Source organism: Anoplopoma fimbria, chromosome 19, assembly GCF_027596085.1.
Source record: "Anoplopoma fimbria isolate UVic2021 breed Golden Eagle Sablefish chromosome 19, Afim_UVic_2022, whole genome shotgun sequence".
In the NCBI taxonomy this organism is placed as follows: Eukaryota; Metazoa; Chordata; class Actinopteri; order Perciformes; family Anoplopomatidae; genus Anoplopoma; species Anoplopoma fimbria.
This window is the reverse complement of record NC_072467.1, coordinates 21,899,538-21,926,450: the sequence shown is the minus strand read 5'-3', so window position 1 is coordinate 21,926,450 and position 26,913 is coordinate 21,899,538. Positions and strand designations below refer to the sequence as shown.

The window sequence follows — 26,913 nt, the reverse complement described above, 5'->3', positions numbered from 1 at the left end:
ATATTTGATTTTTTTTTTAGGACATATTCAAACCAAATCATATGAGTCACATTTCAGACCCCTTCACAACAAACTAAGCCCAAATCCCTGCTCATTGTATTGGCTCGTGTCTCATGTCAACAGCTCACTCATAACCAGTTTTTTTTTTTACTTTTATTTTTTATTTGCAACTTTAGAGTCTTCTGTTATGTACAGGTGTCATAAATGTTTTCCTATATGTCTTCTGTTACAGTATTTCTGAAATGAATAAACGAAAAACAAACAAAAAACACGTGTTTCACTTGTGGCGGCCCTTAAAAGCAAGTGAGCCAAAAGCTGAAAATGACAGTTTTACAAATGTAGTCACCCTGTTTCAATAGCCAGAGTATTCCAGCTCGTTTTCAAGTATATCATGTTCATAAAAAAAACATTAATGAATAAATAAAATAATCATAAACACAATACTCCAATAACTCTAAGTAAGACCAAGACAGACATTGCACCATTTGATGGCATTTACCAAAGGTAATATCTTGGCAAAAGTATTAATGATGCATACATCAAATACTTATAAATTCAAATTTAGCAACACCAATATTCACAAATAAAAATCCAAACTATTATATAGTACTAATAAAAACAAAACTTACAGATTGAATAGAGATATTCAGACGGAACAAATACTTTTGTGGTTTTCGCTCATTGTACCCATCGATGATGCAATATATATATATACACATATATATACACTGTATATGGATATATATATTTATATATATATATATGACTCATGCCCTTTGCTCCTGAGTGGTTAAGTGCAATGTGCATTATGTTTGCTTTCGTTCATAAAAGAAGGGAGAGTAAATACGTACAAAGTTGGATTCATGGTGTTTTATGATTGGGCGGTGGCTTTGGCCTTATTGTTGGTGCAGTCAGTACTCAAAGTTTTTTAATGGCTGAAATATAGCGTTGACTTTGAGCCGCTGTGACGCGTGTTCAGATCATATTGTTCTTCTTTAGTACCTCCAGGTACTGCTGCGTCGCCCTGCTGACGGGGTCCAGCTCCACCCTCGAGGCGGAGCCCACGGGCGACATACGGGCTGAAGTCACGTCCAGCTCTGCTGTGGCTGACGACCAGAGGGAGACCAAAGTTATCAACATTGAGCCGCAGCCACAAGTCAAATACTCTTACCATCTAATTACTTTTCAAGATATCAAGATTTTTTAAGACCGCTAAGATTTTTGCCTCGTTTACGGCTTCAGTGCTCTCACCGTTGTTTAATTCTTTTGATATGTTTCTATCCAACTCACTCTGCATCTGGAAAAAAGGCAAAGATATCGTTAGATTTCTGATCTTATGTTTTGGTAGAAAAAATTAGCTGACATCAACTGAACAAATATTTACACATTTTAAAAAAAAAAGAAGAAAACAGACGGAGAAACAATGATATTTCACCACCAAAAAAAATACTATGGTGAATGGAAAGTGGAAAAAACACTGCAAGAAAATCAGGACTATTTTGTGAAACACAGCAGGACATGCCAAGCATGCAAGCTCTGCTTTAGTGAAGAGTTTCTGCAGGCTGTTGTGATGTTGCCTTAAAATCTTACTGCAATTTGTAAAAGCTGAGTCAATATGGTCAACGGATGACCTCAAATGATGCAAATTGTTTGATCAAGGTTAATTTTAGTAAATAATCAAATGTTTTTGGTGAATATCTGACTGAATCTTACATAAAAGAATAATGTTCTTGTTAACTAACATGTAAAACCATAAAGATCTGCATGCAACATATCAAGGATAATGGTATTTCTCTGTAAACTATTATTATTACAGAATGTATTTCTCTATGCATGCATCTTATTGTATTTGCCTCATTGCAGTCCTGACATTTTTTAATCCAGGTTCTGTGCTGGTGGAGCACTTTGTTACATTGTTTTAAAAAGTGCTGTATACATTAAGTTTTATTATTCTTATTATTAATATCGTATATACACAAATATAAAGACGTGGACATTTCTGGAAGGTACAGCTTCTTATATCTTGTTATTAATTCAAATAAAACGTTAAAACATATTTAATAAATTCAAAAGGTCCTGTTTAGCTTGAACTCTGTACTTGAGCTTCATTCATCTGTTTTAAGTCCTATTATGAATCTGTCCATTTTGTCGCTCCATTGAGCTTTTTTCCAAACAACATTTTTCCTCACATTGTGTTTTTGGGGCATATTAAAATATGCTTTAGAATAGACAAATTCCCCCAAAAATATTCTTAAAAAGGCCCACATCATCTCTACTCTACCAGTCAACTTCAGAGCATGGAGAAAGTCAAATCAAAGCAGAGAGTCAGACAAAGTTTGAAATTTCAGCTGGTGTGTTCAACTACCCACACAATGCAAAACACAGGGTTCTTGCACATTTAAACACTGAAATTCTATCCTATTCTTTTGCCATTAAACCATTAAGTTATGATAAAATTTGTAATGTCACTTTAAACTATTTGTTATTTCAGTTCCGACTGTGTGGATCCTTGAAGTAGGTAATCAGGAAATAGCTCTGCAATGATCAGGACCACTGTAATAAATGTATTTAAAAATAAGTTTACATTCTACAACAAGGGGGCTGCATGGTGGTGTAGTGGTTAGCACTGTCGCCTCACAGCAAGAGGGGCCCGGGTTCAACTCCCGGGCCAGACAACCTTCTGTGTGGAGTTTGCATGTTCTCCCTGTGTCAGCGTGGGTTCTCTCCGGGTTCTCCGGCTTCCTCCCACACTCCAAAGACATGCAGGTTAGGTTAATTGATGACTCTGAAATTGCCCGTAGGTGTGAATGTGAGCGTGAGTGGTTGTCTGTCTCTATATGTCAGCCCTGTGATAGGCTGGCGACCTGTCCAGGGTGTACCCTGCCTTCGCCCATTGACAGCTGGGATCGGCTCCAGCACCCCCGCGACCCTTAACTGGATGGATGGATTCTACAACAAAGACGTTTCCAATGTGCAAACCCTGAACATCATGGTAGGCATGTGAACAGAGCATAAGAACTGCCCACCAGCAGGGTGAAGGGAACAGCAGCCAATCAGACACTGAGCTAAACACATCTACAAACCTGGTTATGGGTCTGGCTGAAGAGAGGACAGATGAGAGACAGACTTTTGAGCTAGAAGCTAAAGGAGTGAGAAATAGAAGACAGGTTAGAAGTAAAGTCCCACTACCATAAAGGCTAGAGATAGAGAGAGGAAGAAACAATATGCAGGAGGAAGAAAAGAAGTGGGGGAAGAAATTACTTCAGTTTTAAAGGTGTTCTCGTAGAGGGCGAACAGGTGTGAATTTAGAGAGCCATTAGATTCATATTTACAATACAATTTCTTCTCCACAGTCTGAAATATCTGATGTGTAATTCCTCAAAACAGACAGATTACCATTTCTCTGCAGTTATGACAATGCAACAACACACTAACCTGTGTATTAAAAGCAACATCTTGGAACAAAACAGCACCAGATACACAATAACAACGCTGACAACCATGACGCTATGGAGATGAAAATGGCCTCCATAAAGAACATTCTGCTGTAATGACCATGACCACGTCAATCAATGACCGTACAGACCTTGGCTAGGTAGTCCTCCACCCGGCTGTTCTGCCCCTCAGTTACAGGGCTGAGGAGGGAGAGTCCCAGACCTAGGCTCCTGTTGAGGGGCCCCAGTGTGGCCCCGTAGTGTGCTGGTGAACCCAGAGAGCCCACGTCCAGCGAGGGCCCTGCAAGACTACCGTTTGCGATGCTGCTGGTGATCAGAGACCTGCTGCGCTCATTCAGCAACTTGGAATTGGCTTCTGAGAGCCGACTGTTGGCTCTGTGGGGAAAAGTGTTGATACAAGACAGGTTTGTCAGCATCAGGAATGTTTATTTAGAAATCAAGTCTTTAAAGACTGATCATTTATTGTGGAGAACAACCCGGACTCACCTCTCTAGTTTGGCAGTCGTTGACTTGCGGAGCCGCAGCTCCTCTGCGTAGAGTTGGCGGAATCGCTCTAGCTCTGTGCGTGTGGAGTCTCTTTGGTTGAGGCTGTCATGATGGGTGGTGCGGGCCCGGCCCAGTTCCCCCTCCAGCTCCCGTATCTTCTGCTCCAGCTGGGAGCGCAGGTTGGCCTCATTGGTCGCTTTGATCTGATCCAGTGCTTCTTGGGATGCTGCCTGGGACTGAGAGAAAAAACAGATGCAATCATATTCAATCATGATGTTTTAATAGACATGTGGATAGCTACCAAAGCAGCTATGTACATAAATACCCAACAACTGATTTATTCAGTAAATTATTTATTATTCAGATTTTAATCTGTTTTATAAAATACACCCGACGGAGCTTTTACCTGCAGGAAGATGTTGACCTGCTCCAGTTTCTGTTGTATCTCCTGACGGGCCCGCTCTTCTGCGTCCCGGCGGTACTGCTCCACCTGGCTCTGCTCCATCTGAGAAGTCTCCATTCGGCGTCTCAGGTCCAGTACTTCCTCCTCCAGCTGCCTCTTACTCCTCTCCAGTTGGTCATTACTGCGGCTCAAGCTCTTCAGGGAGGCCAGCTCATCCTTAAGGTCTCCGTTCACCTTCTCTAGCTGGCTGCGACGGGACTCTTCCTTCTCCAGCTGCACCTGCAGATCGTCCACCTGGTAATGTAAGGAAGATTACCGCCATCAGCAGAGTATTATTTATGGGATTTGTACAAAAAATGATTTACCAGACAGACAAACCTTTTCTCTCATTCGTCCAAAGGCCCCCTCGGCCTGGCCGTGTCTGCCTTGGTCCATCCGTAGACTGCTCATAGGAGAGACAAATTCAGCTCCTCCTGTATCCTGATCCCGCAACTTCTTCTTAGCAGTCTTCAATAAAGTACGCAACCTAAAAACACATACACAAATACTAAAAGTAAATAAATAAATAAATACAAAGTAAATATCTAATACAAATCTACCCTTTGCAACCGAGAATTAACTATTGACCTGATACGGGTTGACTAATATATACTCATCAAAGTTGAAACCAAAGATTTGACATCATGTCACTCATTTATACTAACTGTGACAAGTTCAGATAAAAGAAAAAACACATCAAAACAAGACAAGACTCAGAATTCTCAGAATAAGGAACATCAAAGAATAAGAAACACAAACCAGACACAATTCAGTTAGCACACAATGACACCAGACAGACACAGACTTATTATGCATGGATAGGAGTGGAGATAAATTAACTAAAATTCTTACACCAAATACACACATTGGTCACCACAGCCACATAAGCGGGGAAAGACTGCGTGCTACTGGATCTCAGTTGGGTCTAAATAGTAGGAGGAAGTGCTGCCGTGGGTGAGGAGGATGCGGGGAGGAGGCTAGGAGTCACCTGTACATTTCTTTTTGGAGATCTGTGTTTCTATTCATCTCCTGATCCAGCCGGGTGTCCACAGCCTTCTTCTGCTCCGCTATTTTCCTCGCTTTCTTCTTCTCCATTTCCATCTGGAACACAGGCGACAGGGCGATAACTCTTGAGACCCCAAACCACGGCATATTATTATTATTATTATTATTATTAAGAGGGACGCTTAATTAATCCATCGTATACAACATCAGCCTGCGTATGAACCCCTCACTGTGATCACCTGGGTGCTCAGGTCTCCCTTTTCCTTTTCGAGCTCTGCCAGGCGCAGTCCTAACTTAGAGCGGCTCTTCAGCTCCTCCTCCCACAAGGCCTGAGAGTCGTGGGCTGTGTGAGACAGCATGCTTTGCTTCTGGACCTGAGGAAGAGAAAGACAGGGGTGAAAAATGTGATATCACCCATATACATATTTAAAAAAAATACGTCCTGTCAGCTTGTTACAATGATCAAATTTCAGACTGCTGGTAAAACAGCCAACTGTTCATCTCACCAGGAAAAAAATGTGGCCTATTTCTCATTAGTTTAACCTGCTCTATCTTTTCATTAGAATGTATATTTTCAAAAAACTTTCACTAGGTTATTCTTTTCCAGAAAGGGTTTGGTGTGTAAATCAAAAGATTGCCATAATGCTAAATCATTATTGATTCTTTGGACAACAATATCATTTTTGCAGATATAACAAAGTCTTAAACGATACGATTTTGATTTGATTCAATTCAGGAGCCGCTGATCGATGTGAGACGATATCATAAGCCAACATAACACTATCAGTTACATTAAAATATGATTTGACTATTTTGTTTCTGGGCCCTGTAGGAAGGAGATGGCCTGGACAGAAATGGTGACAAAGACTTTCCATGGGAATTTCAAAATAAAGTCATATCCAAAAGAGGATGTGTTGTGATTTTTCATTGTGCAATGATAATATTGGATCATTGATCATTGACCTGATTAATGTATCTTAACACCCCTTGAAACTTTTAGCTTCAATAGTTTTGGATGACTTGTTGATATTGTTTTAAACTGCTCTGCTTCAACAAACAGTCACAATCAAAATAGTATAATAAGCTGAAAATGTTCTCACTGAGGAAACAAAATATGCCACCAACCTCACGAGTGAGTTGGTCTTCCAAAGTCATCTTACTGCTTTGGAGGTTTGAAACCAAGTCCTCCAAATGACCTCTGACCTACAGAAATAAGAAAAGTATTTAAACGTGATGTAGAGAGGGTGTTTTTCTTTGTGTTTCTATTGTCTTTGGTTTATCATTTTGGAAAGTTGAGAGGACACTTTAGTCTAAAGGAAGTAACATGCATCATGCAGATTGAGACAAAAAGGAGTGAAAGACCCCAATATACCAAGATCAGGCTAAAGGGAGGAAAAAAACATTTTGACGTCACCAAAATAAGACCCCAAAACTTGACACAAAGCTTGCGCATGTTTGATGTTCTAGTTTAGCAGCTTGTGCAAAAAGCCCACAAAGCCCAAGTGTATTTCATTTTTGATTTTTGGAGATTTATATAGTAAAAAAAAAAGAAGGAAAAACAGAGGTAAACCCACACAGAGAAACTAAGCCTACATCCACAATACTAACCCCTCCTCCGGGTGCACAGTCAGATAGCTGGAAAAAGATTGAATACCTTAGAATAACTGCTATCTGATGTCAGAAGAGATCGCTCCAAGTATCAGAATACTGAGACATTGTGATGAGCTTTTTCAGTCAAAAAGAAAGTAGATATTTTGCCACAGAGATCCTGTGTATAAAAAATGTGTGTGTGGGTAATTGGATTACGTTTACGTCACTCACCATGGCAGATTCCTGAGCCCCTTTCTGGAGTGCATCAATTTTGTTGGCCTGTTGCTTTGCAGCAGCTTCCAGCCTGGCGTTCTCTATCTCGAGCCTAATTTGACATCACAAATACCCTGTGTTTACATTTAACATATGTAAGTGAATACATCATCATTCCTGTGTTATGGACTTATTTCACAGGATTTTTTTTCTATATATGGCAGCTAGTATAATAACTTGATTAAACTTTAATCCAAAGCGTGTGTGTACAGAATGTGTTAGTACATACTGTTGCATAGCTTCCTCCAGCTGTTTGATGGTGGTATCAGAAGCTGCTGAGGCTAACAGCGCCTCCTGGTGTTTCTGAGCAACAGTGGTGAGTTCCTTTTCCTTTTCATCCAGAATGCTCTTTAGACCGTTAATACGTCTCTCAGCTTGCACGTACTGGTCTTCGCTTTCCTCCAGCTACATGATAGAGACAAAACATCCACCTCATCAGCATTGCTTACAGAGGACTAAACAAAAAAAATAATGAGCAATCTATTTTCAGTACAGCTTAAATTGTTTATCTCATAATCATCAACACAGCTGGAATCATTGATGTGGTGAAAACATGCTGCCACAAGGTGTCACTGTTCCCTGCCGTTACCTTTCCTTTGACCCGGTCCAGGTCTTTGAAGAGCCGGGCCTTCTCCTCCTCCAGGTCATTGCGGTAGCGTGTGTTGACCTCCAGAGTAGCCTCGCTCATTGACAGCTTCTTCAGTGAATCAGCTAGCTCTTGCTGCAGCTGCCTTAGACTAGTCTGTGGTCAGACAGATTCCAAAGAAAGCATGGATTGATTATGAATAAAGGGAGATCCTTAACCGGCATTTGGAAGAAATGCTAAAAGTGGGCCTGGGGAAAGAGGTCAAGTAATCCTCTTGCACTGCAGAGTCCTATTCTTACCTCTCTTTCGTTCTTCTCGTCCTCCAACTTGTAGATTTGATCTCGGAGATCAGCAGCCTTACTGGCGAGCTCCTTATTTCTCTCCTCCACTAGTTGTACTCGCTCCTCGCTGTCAGAGCGCAGCTTGGACAGAATGTCGCTGAAGCGCTCTTGGGCGTCTGTCACAGCACGCTCTTTTGCGACGCCTTTGTTTTGGGCCTCCTCTAGCTGTTGCCGCAGTAGCATGCCCTCGCTCTGGGTTTGGACCAGCCGCTCCTGTGTGGCCTCTTGGCGTGCTCCGACACGGCTGATCTGCTCCCTCTCTGTCTGCAGGGACGATTCCAGCTCCTTGATACGTACAGCCGCCTGGTCCTTGTCCCGCTGTAGGACCTCCAGGACTAAGCTTTTCTCTGTCAGCTGAAGTGTGGCACGGTGAACTTCATTCTCCATGCTGTTTGCCCGAGTCTCTGCCTTGGCCAGCTTCTGGGACAGGCTGTTTACTGCCTCACGTTGATTGGCTGCTTCACCTGTAGAAATAGAAAAACTTAGGAGTCACAAACAAGCTCCTAGTTAAGCAAGAAAGACTGCAGGACAAAAGGATGTCCATAACAAAGGCTGCTTATATAATTAATTACAAGCAACCAGAGCCATCAAAGACCAAAGCAGTTCAGGCCCAGAAAGAGCAACCCTTCCAGCAGCCACTCAGTATCACGGTAAAGACTCGTCCTGTGTAGTTACAACCCCAATTTTCTTTAAACACAGGAAAAAGTATCCAAACAGAGGCAACCGGATCAACTGGAAAAAAGTTTACATTAATTTTATGTTTGATAGATTGATGATTTTACTACGGCCTGCAGTTGTGCCACTTAAATTGAAATTGAATTGATTAAATCTGCTACAGTCGAGCTCTTTTCGCTTAAACTCCCCTTAAATGGCTATGCATAAATGTGTGATTGAATTACACACAAGGTGTACTTTAGAATAAAAACGGTTCTACCAAGCTAATGTGCCAGTTTGATAAACAACTTTCACGTTACTAAGCGTCTGAAACGGAGCACAAAAACACTTGGCCTTGTTGTGCATGGCAGAGTTAGAGCTGTCCATCCATCCCACCACCACTACTGACCTGTGAGTCTGTCTTTCAGACGCTGGTGTTCCTCTTTCTCCCGGAGCAGAGCTCTCTCTGTGTCTGTGTGAGCCGCTATGCAGAGCTCCGCCTCCTTTACGGCTCCGGCCAGGCGGATACGAGTGGACTCAACTTCTGCATCCAGCGATTCGCGGGTCTGCCGCTCATTTTCCAGACGGGTTGTTGCCATGGCTAACTCGGACTTCAGGGTGGCCACCTGGTTGTTGCAGTTGAAGACAGTTTGGGTCAGGGCTTCACTGTTGAGTTTGAGATCTCGCCGAGCATCTTCTAGCTGCTCCTTGAGAGCCTCGTTCTCATCCAAGAGGTGGCTCTCTTTGAGACTGCTGTTGGCATGCGAGCGCTCGAGGTCGGTTCTCAGGATGGTCAGCTGCTCCTGGAAGGTAGCACTCTGCTGCAGCAACTCCCTCTCCCTGTCGCTGGCTTCAGTGAGCTGAGACAAGGCCTGTGAACAGGAAAATAAATGTAATAAATTAGGATTGCCTCGAGTCTGCATGTTTTCTTAACTGATTTAATTTGAATATGTCTGATTTATTCCCAAAATGTAATCAATGCTAATCTTCTATTAGCAGCACCGAGCTGTACCACTCTTACTTTACAACTCATAACATTTCAAAACCTTACAGGCATCAAATGTTTTTCTGTTCATTTGAAGCCACTTATAAAGTTACACAAAATCAATAGGTGTTAAATGTTTGAAAATCATCTAAACCGTGTACCAAACTAAAACAATGGATACCACTGCGAGAGGAATTACCTCATTGCTTTTGCTTATGTTTCTCTTGTTCTCAACCTCTATCTCTTGCTGCTTTCGAAGATGGCTGCTGAGCAGATTCTCCTGCAGCGTCCGAGCACTGCGCTCCTGAGCCAGCAGTCTCTGGGTCTCACTGTGGTCCTCTTCAAGCTGGGTAGTGGACAGTTAAAACACTAATGTCACCATCATATATATGACAAACAACAACTGGAGAAGCTAGAGGTTCATACAATTCTCTACAGCATCTCAACACATCACCATAAATACAAAATAATGAGAGCTACTTTTTGTACAAAATACATTACTGTATCTGAAATGATCTAAACAATGAAACTTAATATCAAAACATAACATTAGCCGACATCAATATAGTGAAAACCCACATTGGACAGAAAAACAAATGAAGAGTTTACCTGTTTCATGTTGTTGACCAGTGTTCTCATCTCCAGCTCCAGATTCCTGAGGGAGAGCTCCACCTTCTGTCTCTCCTGTACCTCTAACTGATGCTGCTCCTCCATCCTCCTCAGCTTATCTCTGGTGGTGTTGTACATCATGTTGGCGTTTCGGCGATTTTCCTGCTCCTGTTTCAGCTGAAATCTATACCAAGTTTCAATAAATCAAAACACACAGAAAAAAGATCAATAAAATAGGCAATAACATAAGATGCAGAATGACACACATGAACATGGGAAGAGAGAGCAAGACCATGTAAAGAAATGGCTACAAAGTACAACGTTCAAGAAAAGGTTGGTCTCACTTGAGGTTTGTGACTTCGGTCTGCAGCTCCAGCTGGTTGCGCTCCAAGGCAGATTTAGCATCTTTAACTTCCTCCAGAGAGCTCTTCAACTCCGCCCGCTCTATTTCCAGCTGGCTCACCTTGTCTGCCAGGTACCCATGGCGACTCCTCGCCTTTTGGATGGTGCGCTCATATTCGTGGAAAATGTTCTGCAGCTTCACCATGCTTCTGGAGTCTGTGAGGTATCATATGACAAAGTCTTATCATTTAAGGAACATTTACCAGAGCTTGCATTCAAAGCTGAATTATCAGCAGGTATTTTGCTAATAAGATTAATGAAATTATCGAGTTTCAAAAGTCCTAAAACGCAGAAATAATTATTATAATATAAATTAGCATTTGAATAGGCTGAATCAGTACCCAAAGTGGCTGAGTCCAGCTTCTGAATGAGGAGGGATGCGTGGCGGTAGCCTGAAGTGGGAGAGTCGATGTCATCTGTGGCTGTGTCGGATGACTGAGTGAGTTCATCAAGGTCTTCTGCCATCCCCACTTCATCAGGGTTCTGAATATGAAACCAAACCAGAGTGTTAATATTATTCAGTTTCTTATTATATACTCAAATTTCCATCCTCTTACAAATTGATTTTGTGTTTTACCTCGTTTTTCTGTTTTCCAGTAGTTGGAAACCTGAGCCCCAAAAAATGCAGAGAAGAACAAAAAAAAAAGGCGTTATTTGGTGTTACTGATGTGAATGTTCTCAAGATAAGAGAGCTTGAGAGCTGTTGGAAGTGTAATGGTATAATGCAGTATACTATTGATTTCGAAAATCAGCGGTTAGTCATGCAACTAAGTGGTTAGAAAATCATTAAAAATCAAGAAAGAATTGCGTCCTACTGATCACCCACCACCAATATTGTAAAGGTTTGTTTCGACTGAATGCAAAGAAAAGTTCTACCTCAGAATATTTATTTGTCACAAACATGACCTAAACTTACCAATGACTCCAGAAGGTTCGCTTATGTTCCTTCCTTTTCTTAATTTTTTTCCCTTTCTTTTGAATGTTTCTGATCATGTGTTTCTGAAACACATGATATTTTTTCTTTGATGTGATCCATTTTTCATTTAAACAGAGACCTTTCTCACCAGAACGAATCTGTGACTGTTCCCATCTACTCACTTGTTTCCATTAGTTCTGTCTTGCTGCCTGTCTGATTTACTTTACATTCAGTCTGAGCACACCTTACGAGTTAGTGACAGAGAGGTTAAATTGATACAAAAAAAAGCATACTGCATATATACCTTCCTTCATCGTCGGACAATTCACTTAAAGTGCTATCATCAAACACCGACAGAGGATCTCCATTGACATGAGTGTTGGTCTGAGGGGCTCTGCTGAGACGGGCCCCTCTGACCAGATCCAGCTGTAAGGTCTCCTCTACAGCTTGTCCCTCCTGATTGCTGCTATTGTAGGTCTGCTGGGGTGGGAGATGCAAATGCACTGGGGCCCCGTTGATGCTATGGAGAGCAATAAACCTGATAGTCAATATGTTGTGACACTTACACTTTGGGCCCTTGGAAGTGTTGCTCAGTAAAACAAAATTTCGAGTCAGCTCCTTTTGTTGAATATGTGACAAATAAATGTAGCAAAAGTGCATTCATCAAAAAAGAAATGAATGATAAAAATGATTTAGAGACCAACTATACACACAAGCACAAAAGGAAAAATGAAAACTTTTCTTTGGAGATAATATCTGATTTCTAAAAGTGGAGGATTGTGGATGTGTTGTTCTGAAATTGTAAGAGCCACAGTTAAAATCTGTAATTATAACTTTCAGGTCCTAAAAATGCACAAAAGAAAAATAATGCATACCTCTTAGTGGCCGCAGACTGCTGTTCCTGTTGAGCTGCTCCAGCCTGACTTGACAGGGATCCTGTCCTGGTCTCAGGTTTCTCAGTACCCGCTTTTTCCAAAGCCATTCCACCAGTATCACAGGAAGTTATGGATTTTCGCACCTCCGATTCAGTCTTTGTCGTCTCCTTGCCAACCTGAAAAGACAAGGGTAAATATTTGATAACCGGACTTGAGATATTATCCCTCACTGAAACAGGTTGGGGCCAGCCTTTTAAGATGTGTTTTGGAGCAGGGACTTGTACACTTTGTCATACATAATTTAGGGTCACCCCTCCCTTCGGAGACCTAACACCTAAGTGTGGTTACTCTATTTTACATGGTAATTATAGCAAATAACAAGGATGCACAATTCCATACATTACAATGCTTGCTGTGGCAACGTGGAACTGAGAAAAAAATTGAATTTGTTTTGGACAGTCTGATATGAATGGTAAACAGCCAATAACTAGAAGAGTCAGTGGACTTCCCAAAACTAAAACTACAATCTAAAGAAAGTATTCAAAGGTTCTTTACTAATTACACTTGAGCTCAACACTACAGTATTACTATCTTTTAAAAGTACTACCTTTGGCTGTTTATACTGTATGCTATTTACATCGACCATCTCACTGTCTATTTCAGATATTAGTTCTTGTTTTCTCAAGGATTTAAAATGCCAAACTGTGCAGGAACGATAAAGTACAACAATTATATATATACCATCTATGGTTTCTGTCCACAAAAGCAACAACACACTCACCAAAAGGCTGGCCCAATAAAAGTCTATTTATCCCGTGTGTATAAAGACTTACTTAAGGAATACTTTACCCACAAATTACCATTTGTATGTCAAATGCAAATTGCCATATTATCAAAACAGCACTTCTTTTTAGGGTAAAGAAGGCTTTTATTTTTACAATCTTCATACAACAGAACCTATTCAACATAAAAACACATGCAAGGTCCATGCATGATGAAGGAGAACCCACCAGTGAAGCACACATAAGAGTGAATGTTTAGTTTTGGAGTACACTCAAGACGGCCAAACAACCAAGATTTTTCTTTTTGTAGGTCAGTACCAAAGGTTACTTGAGTGCAGTGGAAATGACCTTCAGCAAATGATAGTTAAATTCTACATGTTAGTTAAATAAACACAAAAATGTAAGGAGAACATGCAAGAGGAACTCCTCTACTTGAAATCAAACCTAAATAGAAATAAATAAAAACATGGACAATGGACAATGAAAAACACTAACAAAACAAAATAAGATGAGGTTATGATGTATGGCTAGTTTAAGCCCCTGACACAGCAAATTAAAAGAAATTAAATGAAGTACATGGATGAAATGAAGAGAAAGTGAAGCGATCAAGACGGGACTATAGGAGGGGCGGCCATCCTCTACCTCTTTCTGGAGTTGGGCCTTTTCTTTCTCCAAATCCAGGAAGACAACCTTCAGCACGCCTACCTCAAGTTTAAATCTTTCCATGTCCTCTTCCAGCTCTTCGTCAGAAACACCTGGGATAGATGCTGAACATCTGTGTAGTGAGTGGGGGTGAGACTTGGTAACTTCCTCAGGATCCTCTTCTGAACTGGCATTGTTCCTCTCAGCTTCATCTAGATTAGCAGCGCTGTCCCTCCAGATAAGGTCCAGATGTGGCTTCTGGAATGGCCCAAGTTTGGCCTCCTCTTTTAGGAATGTGCTCCGATTAATATCAGACATGGGTATGCTATGATCAGCAGATCTATGATCTATGCAGATGTCACCCCGTGCTGTGGCGGGTTGAGGTGAAGGAGACCTGGACTCCTCGAGAACATCATCAGTGAGTAGATCTGGCTTTAGACACATGTTCTTCTCACTAGCATGTGGCTCGTAGACCTGCATCCGGTCCTCACATAAGGAGTTGTCAGTTGACTCGGTCACAGAGTCTTCCAGTCCAGACTCCCTCTGCTCAGGTATGGTGAGAAGGATGGTGCTCCTCGCTCTGGCCATGGGGCGTAAAATCACTTCCCCTTCTTCTTCTTCTTCCTCTTCATCGCTGGACTCTTCTTCTGCAGAAGTAGATTCAGCCATGGCCTGTTCTTCTTCTGTGATGTCTTCAGCAGATTGTCTTGATTTAAGCAGTTCTCCAAACTTCTCTTTCAATTCCCCGGCAACATTCTTGAAGGTGGATTTGACCTCCCTTTTCTCCACCTCCACCCAGAGCTTCTCGTAACGATTCTCCCATGGAATGTTATCAGCTGCTGCATTTCTTTCTTCAGGGCCGCGTTGATCTTTAAAGTCTGTATTACTTTCTCTGCCGTCAGAGCTCACATGGCCAGATGGATAAGGGTCATCCAGATCCAACTCACATGTATCTATTGCATCATCTATCTCCTTTGATGGCATGGGTGGACAAGGAAAGACACAAAACAGACAGGACAAAAATGCAAAAAAACAAGTTTGGACTTCATACTAACATACATTTATAACTAACTGATATATAAAGTATGGAGGCATTTCAACTTCACATCCTCAGATCCCTGAGCAAATTACATTCTAATCATAAAAAAGACTATATTTACAAGAATGTTATTTGAGACAAGTAACAACTTGTTTGAAAGTATAACAAATAAGTGCCAAACAAAAAAAATTGATTTCTGATCAATTTTCTGAACGAGTTGTCAAAAGCAAGAACAAAAGATGTGGCTGTCATTCGTTAAGAATTTAAATCCGTGTCCTACAGTGGCAAATGCATATTTAAATGTTTAACCCATTTATTCCGCCAATATTTGGGATGACCAACCTATTTACTTAAAATTAGCCAAAACTAAAAACAAAAGTCTTCAATCTCGCCTAGAGGTTCCAAAATACGTACTGCATTTTCACGTGTTTCACTTGACACTGATCCAAGGGAAAACACAGGCTTTGAGGATCCCTAAAGCCTTGACGAGCAATGTCACAAAGTAGATAATTTCATTAAATTTGGATATTTTTAATTTATTTATATATATTCTCTGCTTTTAAATATGCACATATTTACCATTAGATATGACTTGATTATGTGACTGGGAAAGCATGAATGGGAATGTTGTGTCTGGGACAAAAATGCCAGGATTTGTGGTAGGGATGGTATATTCTGAGTATTTCTCACCTTTTGTTGCTGCTTGTCAGCCTCTACTCTATTACTTTTACTGCCTTTTGCCATCGGTGGGAGCTCAGGGGACCCTAAGGAGACAGAGAGCCTTTATCCAGAGCACAATGCATATACACACAAATATCTGTAGGCATAGATAAAGAAGTCCAGTGAGGACTTACCTGGTGTGACCACTGTCTCACGCTCAGCTATATTTTGCAACTGATTGTCAATTTTGGCTGTTTGGCTGCAAGAGGACACAACATTGTCTGGCTCCCAATCTGATTCTGAATGAGAGCAAGAATAAAAAGAAAGAGAAAAATGATGTGAAGGCTTGGAACATAATTATTCCTATATAAAAGCTGTTAAATCATTACCTTGAGAAAAAGATAAAAATAATTATCATCAGCTTATAGTGACCGATTTTGACTCATGATCACAATATGCCTTACCTTCTTCACTCTCTGGTTTCTGAGGCACCATCTTCCTTGCTCGAGGCTGGGGTTGGGGTTGGGGTTGGGGCTGGGGCACTGGTTGACGGGGTGTGCTGGGCAGTGTCTTGTCAGAGATGATGCTCCTCTGAGGTGTCAGGGGTGCTGCTGGAGCAATGTCTTCATCCTGCTCTTTAACAGATGGATAGGAGCATTCTGGGAACTCCTCAATTCCAGGGGAGGGCATTCTGCGGCCAGGCAGGGTTCTCCTACTGGCAGTACTGGCCGAGTCCCAGTCTGATGCATCTGTGTCATTACCACAAGAAGTTATAGGTCAATGAACAAAATATGGCATTGATGTAGCCGAGTGTAGGAGGTCAGTTAACACCCGATAACACCACCCAATGTAAAAGATCAGGGAGAGGCTCTAAAGCTATTGCACTCCATCAAACGGAGGTCTAAAACGAGTAACTACAGCTACCAGAATAAACAGTTCATCTTGTCTAATCCGCTAGATCATGTTTACTGACCTGCTTTTTTAGCTTCAACAAGCGTGAGGACAGAAAAATATGCAGATAGACAATTTTAAACAAAAGCTTCAAAAAAAGACAGCGGGTCCTAATTATTTGAAAGTAAAGCTTTCATAAACTTGAAAGCAGGGACAGTGGCATTAGATGATTTTAATTTAATTTAATAAAAAAAAAAAATAGAGAGTTCATTATTTCATCCTACCTTCAAGATCATCAACATCACCTAGACCAAGCTCTTCCATCAAGTCTGTCAAAGTAAAACAAAGCAATCAATACAATCAGCTCTCCTTTATATGACTTTCTCAAATTTCAGACCAACAGGAACCACGATGCTCCTGGTGATACTAGTTACCTGTCTTTCTTTCGCTTTCTCCTTCAAGTTTGCTCAGAACACGGAGAGGTTCCCATTTTGCCTTCTCAGTCTGGTAAAAAGGAAAAAACGTTGTTATTTAATTCCAACAGATCACAGTTTCTTCTACCTTCTACGGCATTTAGTTTTTGAAGCTACCTTTTTCTGTATCGTATCATCTGTCTCAACATGTTCACCGCCATTTTCATCCATACTGATCTCAACTGCAAGAGACAAGACACGTCTGTCATGTTAGACACAGAATGAATTTCTTCTGTGAAAAACTAGCAAAACAAAAAAACATTCCGGTGGAGCTGGGTGGGTTTGCCAGAACATTGTGCAAAGCATTCCCATGCAAATGAGCTCATGGTTAATTAGCATGAAGACACTTTCTAAGGCCTCAGGCGAGCATTTCAATTTCTTGTTTTAGTTGGACACAAATTCAGCATCAGCCAAGAATGCTGATAAGGGCTGCACTCATATCATTTGAGCCAAAACCTGCTGAAACCAAGCAAGCTTTTGGTAAAAAATGGCATTCAAGGTGGGCAGCAAGCAGGGTGGAGTAGTGTTTTTCTGCATGCGTTCTCTCATGGTGATTATGGAGTGATGGTCAGAGCTCTGGTGTGGTTAGCATGCTGTTCCTCAGACCTGTGAGTCAAGACATTCATACCCTCTCCCTGGCTGCCTCTTGGCCTGCCTACACTCCTCCGAGGCTCTAGATCTGCCATCATATTGCCTCCTTCCCCTCTTAAAAAGGAGGGAATATAAAACAAGTCTACAAAAGAAATTAACATATTGTTGGAAAGGATATTTTTGACTGGTGGAAATGATGACATTGCACATTCTTCACCATATTAAGACAAGAAAGCTTGAACCATTACTTGCAGACAAATATAATTCATGCATACAAAAGCGCAGTTTTTTTAAGATTATGATTAAATAAAAGGTCACACTGTTTCTGCAGCATGAAATGGTGCCTGGGATGGTTTGATTGCTCTGAAAACAAAAACAAAAAAAAGGAGTAAAAGCAGAAACCTACCTTCTTTAATCTCTTCCTCAACAGTGGACATCTGTTCTCGGTCCTGAGTGTGCAAGCTTTGTTTCTCTGCATGTGGCACATCGGGGTTTTCGGACTGGGACTGAAAGAGAGAAATCACCCTGTGAGAATCTGAGTGGCAAACTACAAGATGATATTCTAAATGTGTCTTTACTGTACCTCAGAGTCCCAAGAATCCTGCTCCTCCTCTCCCTTCTCTAGACCCAGCTCAGACAGGAAATCTAATTCCACAGATGAAGATTCATTATGATAATATAACTGAAAAGTGTGCGGTGGCAGTTGCAGAGCAATACAGGATGTCTGGTATCGGAGTTTAGCACAATTTAATTTCCATTCATGGTGCAACAATTCACATCAAAACAATTTTTGATGTATCTCCACTGTATGACAATTACAATAACATAGTTGTTAAAATTTAAATTCCAGATACATAGTAATAATGATATGGTATAATTTCATTATGTCATTATGTCATTAAAGCAAACAAAATCAAGGACCAAAGTTGTCAGTAGGGCTGAAATAATCCCTTGAGAAACTCTAATACTAAAAATCATCCAATCAGCTTTGTTCAATATTATTGCTATACACATCGTCAGAGTTCAATCATTTAAAATCATGTTTTCTTGAAACCCAGAGTGTAATATTGCATTTAAATGACAGATAATATTAATGTTTGCGATTTAAGCAATACATTTTTTATTTTTCTCTAAAAGGTAACAATTAGTTAATTTCATGACATCTGTCCTATTTTCTGTTTTGTATATTTATTTAATAAGACAAAGTATTTCTTATCCGATTACTCAATCAATAAAATAATCTGTAGAATACTTGACTAAAATAGTGAATAGCTGCGATCAGTGTTGTTAGTAAGATGTTCGAAGTTGCCTCAGGTACGAGTGTAAATTCAGCTGTTCATAGCATGTTCAGAACAGCCATTATAAATGATTCGCTCCTTACCTCTTTTCTTATCTTTAGATACGTCCGCCTCATGAACAGGTGAAGTGGCGTCAAGGGACTCTCCGCTCTCTTCAGGTTCATCATTTTCATCTGTGACGTCGTCTTCTTCTTCATCATCATCTCTATCCTCCTCTTGGTCATTATCATCCTCATCCCCAGTGAAATCTTCTTTCTGTAAAAAAAGCAATGTACTCATAATCATGTACTCACAAACCTACCTCTACTAGTGTATGCGTCCTTGAGAGGCATCTCTAATGAAAGGAGAAGCAAACTGGGAACAAGCACATGACAAAACAAATGCGTGTAAAGTGCTAGCCGAGTGCTTGAAGAGGCCCAACTACAATCACAAACTGCTACACTACACCTAAAAACTACCTTTTGTGTTCCAGTTTTACCTGAATGACAGGCTCTTCAATGTTTCTGAGCTCTTGACTTCTCATGCCTATACTCTCTGCCTCGTCAGGTGAGTCTAGATCAACATCATCAATGTCAGTCTGAGGTAACACTTCATCAGAGCATGTGCTCCCGTCAGAATCATGGAGCCGACCGGCAATGTCACTGTCTTTGGTGGCAGGGCTTGACATTTTTTCCCCCTTATTGGTTCTTCATCGAGGTCATCTGATGACACTCTTGCCTTGGAAACAACTACACTTCTATTTTCTAGAGGAACATAAGCAGTTAATCTAGCCTCATGTTCAGCGTCATCATCATCAGACACTCTGACCGTGGCGGTGGCAAAATCGTACTGCAGCTGTTGGTCCAGGCTGTCAGAGTCCTCACTTGTCTCATCGTCTTTGCTGGGATTATCTTTCTGAACAGCCGCAAGCTTTTCATCCTCTGGGGACTCGTCCTCTCCATCAATAATAGACTGAGGAGCCTTTTCATCGTCTTCATCTCCCTCTGACTTCTTGCCTATAGCACTTGCGGGCCTGGACTTAGTTGGGGTAGAAAGACATGTTTTCAAGACGTTACCGCAGGCTGGAACTTTATCATCCTTTATCACCATTGACTTCTGCTTTTGTGAGTCATCACTTTCATCTTTGTCATCCCAACTACTATCACTTCCTTTCTCATTCTCTGAGTCTAATTTTCCATCCATTGGTGATGACCTGCCAACTGATTCAACGTCATCTTTATCTAATATTTGGCCTGTGGTTGGTTTTTCCTCCTCGGGTACTGGTGACCCTGCAGGGGAGGGTTCATTTGACTCTTCCTCAACTCTTTCTTTATCTTCTTCTTCCCAAGAGCCATCAGATCGGTGCTGCTCTCCAGTCTCGTTTGCAGTCACAATATTTGTTTTAGAAACTGGTGACTGCACATCACCTTTGGTGAAGGAGCCATTATCGTTCTGGTCATTATTTTCAGAAGAAGAATCCCACTCTGATTCATCTACTGTTGCTTTTGCTGGTCTGTTTTTGGACCGAGGAGTGCTTGTTGGACATAATCCCAAAGAGGGCAAAGGTTCATCCATCACTGGCTGAGGTGAGACACATTTTGGAGATGGTACCACTGGGGATGAAGAATCCCATGAGGTATCCAGGTGGTCTTCTTTTGGTTGAGGTAATGAGCATTTCGGATGCAGTGTTGCTACTTCTGGTTTTGAATGTGGTGATCGAACATCACTTTCCTGATCAAGCGTCTCCTTGTTAACATCTTCCTCTTTGGGTAGGTCTGTGTCGCTGTCCTCTAATGAGGAGCCCCAGGAGGATCTGCGTTTGTCCCCTTTGAAAGCTTCTTTGTTTGATCCAGAATAAGAGGATCCTTCTGTTTTTTCAACTCCATCCTCAGGCACAACATTTTTCCGATTAGCTAGTACTGTGTTGCGACCAAGTCCCCCCGTTTGATTATCCTCTTCATCAGCACTGTCCTCGCTCACTGCATCCCCGCTGTTTTGTTTAATGCTCCAGGAGTCTTCGGCATCATTTCCCATGTCTGTTTCAAACTCTTCCTCCTTAACCGCAGTAGGCGAACAAGTTTGCGCGTGATGTCTGGATGTTGTGGGGCCTCCTGCTGAACCCAGCTCTGATGACCAAACGCCTTCCTTCCCAAGGCTGTCATCTTCATCAGAAAATTTTGATTCTACCCTAATGGCTGACACGACACAATCCTCCTCTACGTCTAAAGTTGCAGGCATTGCATAACTTGCTGTTCCAGCTGGGCAGACGGTGTCATTTTTTGGAGTCTCTGTTTCGGCATCTTCATTCTCAGGACCCACAATCCCAGGACTAGTTTCGCTGATGTAAGAGATTTCAGCTCCAGGCGTGTTTTGAGCATCAGCACTGTCAATGATCTTAAGGGCACCGTTAACACAAGGTTTTTGTAAATCTTTAAATTCATTAGTGTTGGCATTGACAGATGCCACACCTTTGTCATCGTCTTCCTCATCACATTCATTCTCTTCTTTATCTTCTTCCCCATCCTCCTCTTCACTTTCCTCCTCCTCCTCATCCATCATCATCATCATCTTCCTCCTCCTCTTCTTCTTCCTCGTCATCATCATCATCATCGTCATCACCATCTTCTTCCTCCTCCTCCTCCTCCTCTTCTTCTTCTTCTTCTTCTTCTTCCTCCTCCTCCTCCTCCTCTCCACCTTCCTCCTCAGATTCCTCGGCTTCTGGGCTTCCCTCTTGAGAGTCTGACTTTGCTTTGCTACTTGAAGGCTGCTCCCCGTGTTTGCCCTTCTCTTGCTTCTCTGCTTGTTAAAGGCATTTGGGGGAAAAAATAGAAGGAGAGAAAGGTGTCATAGAAATGCAGTTGGCAAAACTTAAACACAAGTATTTTACCTTTCTGTAGCTTGGAAGAGGGGTAGAGGTCATCTGGGGTGTTTTGGAAAGGAAGGAAATGGGAGAGGGATCTACTGAGTGCTGCAGAGCTTTGCTGGGTGGTAAAGCCTTCAGGAGGGACGGGATTCTCTGGACTCTATTCTCATTCTCTGGCTCAGATTCTGTACCGCTCAAGGATCGGTCAGGCAGTGCGGAAGCTACAGGGTAGGCAGGGATGAAAGATCAATGCTAAGAACCACAAACTATGGAGGGACACTAATAAGGTAATTCGGTTGAAAGATTCTACCTTCTCCCCTTTTAGTTGCAATCATTTTCCTTAGGTTCACCTTCTGTGGTTTCTGAAAGACAGCATATCAGATGGTCAGAGCAAAATTTAGGAAAAACAAACTTAGAAAAAAGTAGCACCAACCTTTTCGATTAGAACTGATTCATCATCATCTTCTGATGAAGGCCATTCATCTGCAGCACTTTTTGAAACCCTGAGGAGGGACAAAGAACGTTTTGAGCCAGGAAGTCAATTGTAATTGTGAGCTACTCATCACAAGGAAATTATACTCACCGACTTAGTGACTCCGACTGGGAATTGTCTTCAAAATCTGCAACAAAGTGGGGTAGCTTATTTTCAGCCTTAATCGAATAAATTTTAGATAGGTACAAGTCGTACTTTAATATCACAAGAGCTTGAGAGCATCTAAATGTTGAGAAGCAGAAAAAGTACGGTGCACGAAGCGCTACAATTTAAGCAACATAAATTGCATTTCCTGAAAAGAGGAGTAAGTTAAGTATACATTCTTAGTAACTATTAATGATTTTTACTGGCCCAAAACTGACAGCTTTTGACTGATTTTGCTAACAAAGCGCATCTAAGCAAGTAATACCTCCCCCTGCTTCATTTGCTCCATGACCTAGATCCAGTCAAGAGGTAATGCATGAGGAATGAACAAAAAAAATCACAGTCAATAACGAATAGACATAATAATATCCTCCCACCATTTTCATCCACTTGTAAGTGATGAAAATGTATCTCCCTACCATCTTTGTCAGTGGCTGGTCCTCCCAAAGAGAAGCCTGCTTCCACGTCTTGGGAAGGACTGCCCAACAGTGTTTTTTCTTCTTTTTGCCCGGACCTTGATTGGACAGGGAAGGCCCATCAATTCTCTGGGTGCTGTGCTCAATGATCAGGAGCGAACAACTACAAGAGAGTCAAGAGAGTGACAGTGCCATAAGCCTTAACATGAAAATAGGAAGAATTAAACTGTAAGACATACCACCGTGGGAACATATGTGAAAGGAATAAAACACAGCTTACGGATGATGCCCATTCATCACTGCGTAGTCATCAGCTGACCATCCTTTGGTATCCTTTAGTGTGATATCTGCGTCAAACCGCAGGAGCAGCCGCAACATACCAATTTGTCCGTTTCCAGCAGCAATCATTAATGGGGACCTACAGGTAAAAGTCAATGATAGCAACATGACCAACTGTAAAGAATGGATTCAGCAACATTTAAATTAATGGATGTGTATCACGAATGTGTCATTGTTTTAGTTCTGACCTTTGGGCTTGGTCCAAAAAATTCACACCAGCACCCTCCTTAAGGAGAAACTCAGCCATGTCGATATGGTCCTCACGCACTGACACAATCAAGGGCGTAAATCCCTCCTGAAAAATGAAATCCCAGTTAACAACCTCATTCATTTGACAGGTGTCATCGCAATAGCAATTCCTCACTGTACACCTAATATAATAATAATTATAGGTGACAGAAACATTTTGATTTATAATCTGTCATCATTTACAAGATTTTTACTGTAGCCTACAGACACACGTCACTGAACGTATAAGATGCTTCCACGCATCTCAGAAGAACAAACAGCAAACATTTTGACTTGAAGACCATCATACACTAAGAGCTACTCCCCAATTAGCCATAGAGTGCAAAATATTGTCCAACCCCTAGTGTCTTTGCTGCATCTATCACAATCCAAACACATCTGGTAACATGACACTGGGTCTGTATCAACTGAAGCCCAGATGTTACCCAGATGTTTTGCTTAAGGGTAGTAAATTGTACTGTGGTGGACAGAATTACCTTATTTTGTGCATTGATGTCAGCCTCGTGCTCCAGCAGCAGGACAGTAGTGGAAATGGATGGGATGTTTGCTGCCAAATGTAGGGCTGTATTGCCATTGATGTCCACAAGGTTAGGCTCGGCATGATTCTCCAGCAGTATGCTCAGGCAGCGCTCATGTTGGCCCTGCACTGCCTGATATAAAGGAAAATGACGTGATTGAAGAGGCCTGAACAAGGCTTGACACAATGTATGAGGAAAGTAGTCAACCATCATCATCACATATGTATTTGAAATGAAATTAAGAATCACTCTGTGGTGGAGTCTTCTCATCCAGGATTACCTTCATTAGAGCCGATCTATTTTGATTGTCACATAGGTTAAGCTTAGCTTTGCTCTCGACGAGGAATTGCACCACCTCAACATGTCCACTGGCGCAGGCAATATGAAGTGCAGTTCTGTAACAGTAGAGGAGAGAGTGTTTCATATGCAAGCATTCCTATGCATAATAAAAACACAACCATTCCTGCCTAAATGGATTTTACAGGTACTTTGCTTGTTCTTGCATCCAATCAACTTATTTTTTTCCATTCTGATAATTGCCTCAAGTACTATACGTACACCACTCAGTTACTTCTGACACACACTAATTGTGAATGGTAATTAGATCCTACCTTGAAACATAAGTAGAAAAGAGACAATGGGGTGTCAAGTAAATTTTTCTTGGTGCTTAAAACCGCAAGCAGTTTGCTGTTAACAGTTAAAATACTGGACATCGTTTTAACACAACCCAGCTCTACTATACAAAAAATATGTTGTACTATACTCAACAATATACCATAGAGCTGCTACATTATCATTGGTGCTTCAGTGCTTCATTGTTTAAAAGCTCACGATCGCGGTCCTTCTGCACTCATTTGCAGGGGACAGTTTTGAGATCAAATACACTGATATAACATGGGTGGTTTGAAAATATTGGGTTGAAGAACCATCAGGAGTATGAGACAGGAAATGTCTCCTATGTCCAGGATGTTCATCCCACTCACCTGTTCTCCTTGTCAAGTTGATTGATGTCATTCTTTTTGGCAAGCTGCTTCAACTTTGCCAAATCCCCCACCGAGGCAGCCTTGTGCACCTTCCCGAGGTCCTTTTCTTTGATTTCATAGCCAACAGAGAGCACACTCCCATTGTCAGGAGTCCCGGACGGGTGTTTCTTCTTCTTGGTGAAGCTGAATATCTTCTTCATTGTCTAGGCGTGCACAACATTGCTTTTTTGCAGCGTCACTGCCTGCCACTCATCAGGAGCTGGAGGATCAACACAGGCGCCTCTCCCATCCCTGGAATTAAGACGTGTAAAGTGGATTAGAAGCCTGCAGTGGTTCCTTCATAGGAGACACAGTAATGTTATGCGGCTGTGGCGTAGTGGAGAGCAAGGTAGTTCTCCAATCAGAGAATCGGTGGTTCGATACCCTAGTCGATGTGTCCTTGGGCAAGACACTTAACCCCAAGTTGCTCCCGAAGGCTTGCCATCGGTGTGGACTGGATGTTGCATGAATGTTAGTTAGAGTCTGATGGTGTCACCTTGCATGGTAGCCTGTCATCAGTGTGTGAATGGGTGAATGATATGTAATATACTACTGATTGTAAGTCGCTTTGGATAAAAGCGTCTGCTAAATGACTGTAATGTAATGTAAGGTTAGTAATGACACCACAAATACAGCTCCTCACAGGTGATAACAACCTAGATTAAGGTGATAACATTAGGTGATAACAACCTAGATTAAGCATAGAGATCTACTGCACATGTAGGGAGATAATCTAGAGATACTAAGCATAATACTGTCTTAAGATCAGGACTCAGCAAGGTAAAAAAAAAAAGGGGCTAAGGCTAACTAAGCTAAGCTAAGCTAACGTGTATCCTCTTATTCTTGACCATACCTTACGCCAGGACGTCGTCTGCGTTATTTATCACCAAAGCATTGACAGCTAATAAGCCTTTCATCGGCACGACGGGGACAGACTGTCGTTGTTTACAATGGAAGGGCTAGTTACGCGCTAAGCGTTGTGGCTTGTTACCCTGGCAACCGACCGTACACAGCTGCGTCAGCTGCGTACGGTCGGTTGCGTGGACGTAACCTCTAGTTGGCGTTGTTACCATGGTAACTGACATGGTTGGTTGGTTGGTTATCCCAATAATATTTTTTTTGTAGTTAGTTAGTTGTATTATGTAACGAACGCAAATACACACTAACATATTTTTTTAAATATTAAATATATATATATATATATATATATATATATATAAAAAAAACTATGCTCTATATAGCGGGATTATGCGTTGCCTAGCAACCTAACCTCAGCTGGCTCAAAGCTGCGCCCTCCCACGTCGTTTGCGTGGACGTAACCTCTAGTTGGCGTTGTTACCATGGTAACTGACATGGTTGGTTGGTTGGTTGGTTGGTTGGTTGGTTATCCCAATATTTATTTTTTTGTAGTTAGTTAGTTGTATTATGTAACGAACGCAAATACACACTAACATATTTTTTTTTTTTTAAATATTAAATATATATATATATATATAAAAAACAAACAAACAAAAAAAAACCAACTATGCTCTATATAGCGGGATTATGCGTTGCCTAGCAACCTAGCTCAGAGCTGCGCCCTCCCACGTCGTCACTTCACAAACGATGCCAACCGCCACATTTCAAACCAGCACGAGCACAGAGCACAGAGCACAGAGCCACCTGCTAGCTCAATGCTAACTAGCAAACTCTACGTTTTTGGTAACTGAGAACGATAACTACTGACTTCTAACGATAACTAAGCATGCACGTGATGCTTTAATAATACACGCAAGCATGTGTGTAATTAATGCAAATAAACTTGGAGCATGTTAACTCAAAGACTAACCTGTTGATTGTCCGAGTCAGACTAGTATCAGAGAGCTAAAGCTACAATGGCTAAAACTCATGAAAAC

At 41.5% G+C, this 26,913-nt stretch overlaps 1 protein-coding gene across 1 annotated transcript; it reads right to left on the bottom strand.

Moving 5' to 3' along the window:
* Positions 1 to 173: 173 nt before the first annotated feature.
* On the bottom strand, positions 174 to 26,913 carry si:ch211-272n13.3 (ankyrin repeat domain-containing protein 36C). The gene is given in 44 exon segments (XM_054620400.1): positions 174 to 1,106; positions 1,252 to 1,297; positions 3,587 to 3,830; positions 3,942 to 4,177; positions 4,348 to 4,638; positions 4,723 to 4,870; positions 5,372 to 5,484; positions 5,628 to 5,762; positions 6,514 to 6,591; positions 6,997 to 7,023; positions 7,210 to 7,303; positions 7,481 to 7,656; positions 7,841 to 7,993; positions 8,137 to 8,642; positions 9,242 to 9,704; positions 10,017 to 10,163; positions 10,427 to 10,610; positions 10,771 to 10,984; positions 11,170 to 11,311; positions 11,406 to 11,436; positions 12,049 to 12,264; positions 12,620 to 12,795; positions 14,107 to 15,015; positions 15,773 to 15,846; positions 15,937 to 16,041; positions 16,207 to 16,491; positions 16,918 to 16,962; positions 17,068 to 17,137; positions 17,224 to 17,288; positions 18,104 to 18,203; positions 18,281 to 18,342; positions 19,079 to 19,250; positions 21,862 to 22,058; positions 22,148 to 22,199; positions 22,271 to 22,340; positions 22,421 to 22,457; positions 22,894 to 22,968; positions 22,971 to 23,053; positions 23,171 to 23,308; positions 23,418 to 23,524; positions 23,955 to 24,128; positions 24,277 to 24,391; positions 24,980 to 25,270; positions 26,847 to 26,913. Coding segments are annotated over 43 exon segments (7,086 nt in total). The 5' UTR covers positions 25,180 to 25,270; positions 26,847 to 26,913; the 3' UTR covers positions 174 to 975.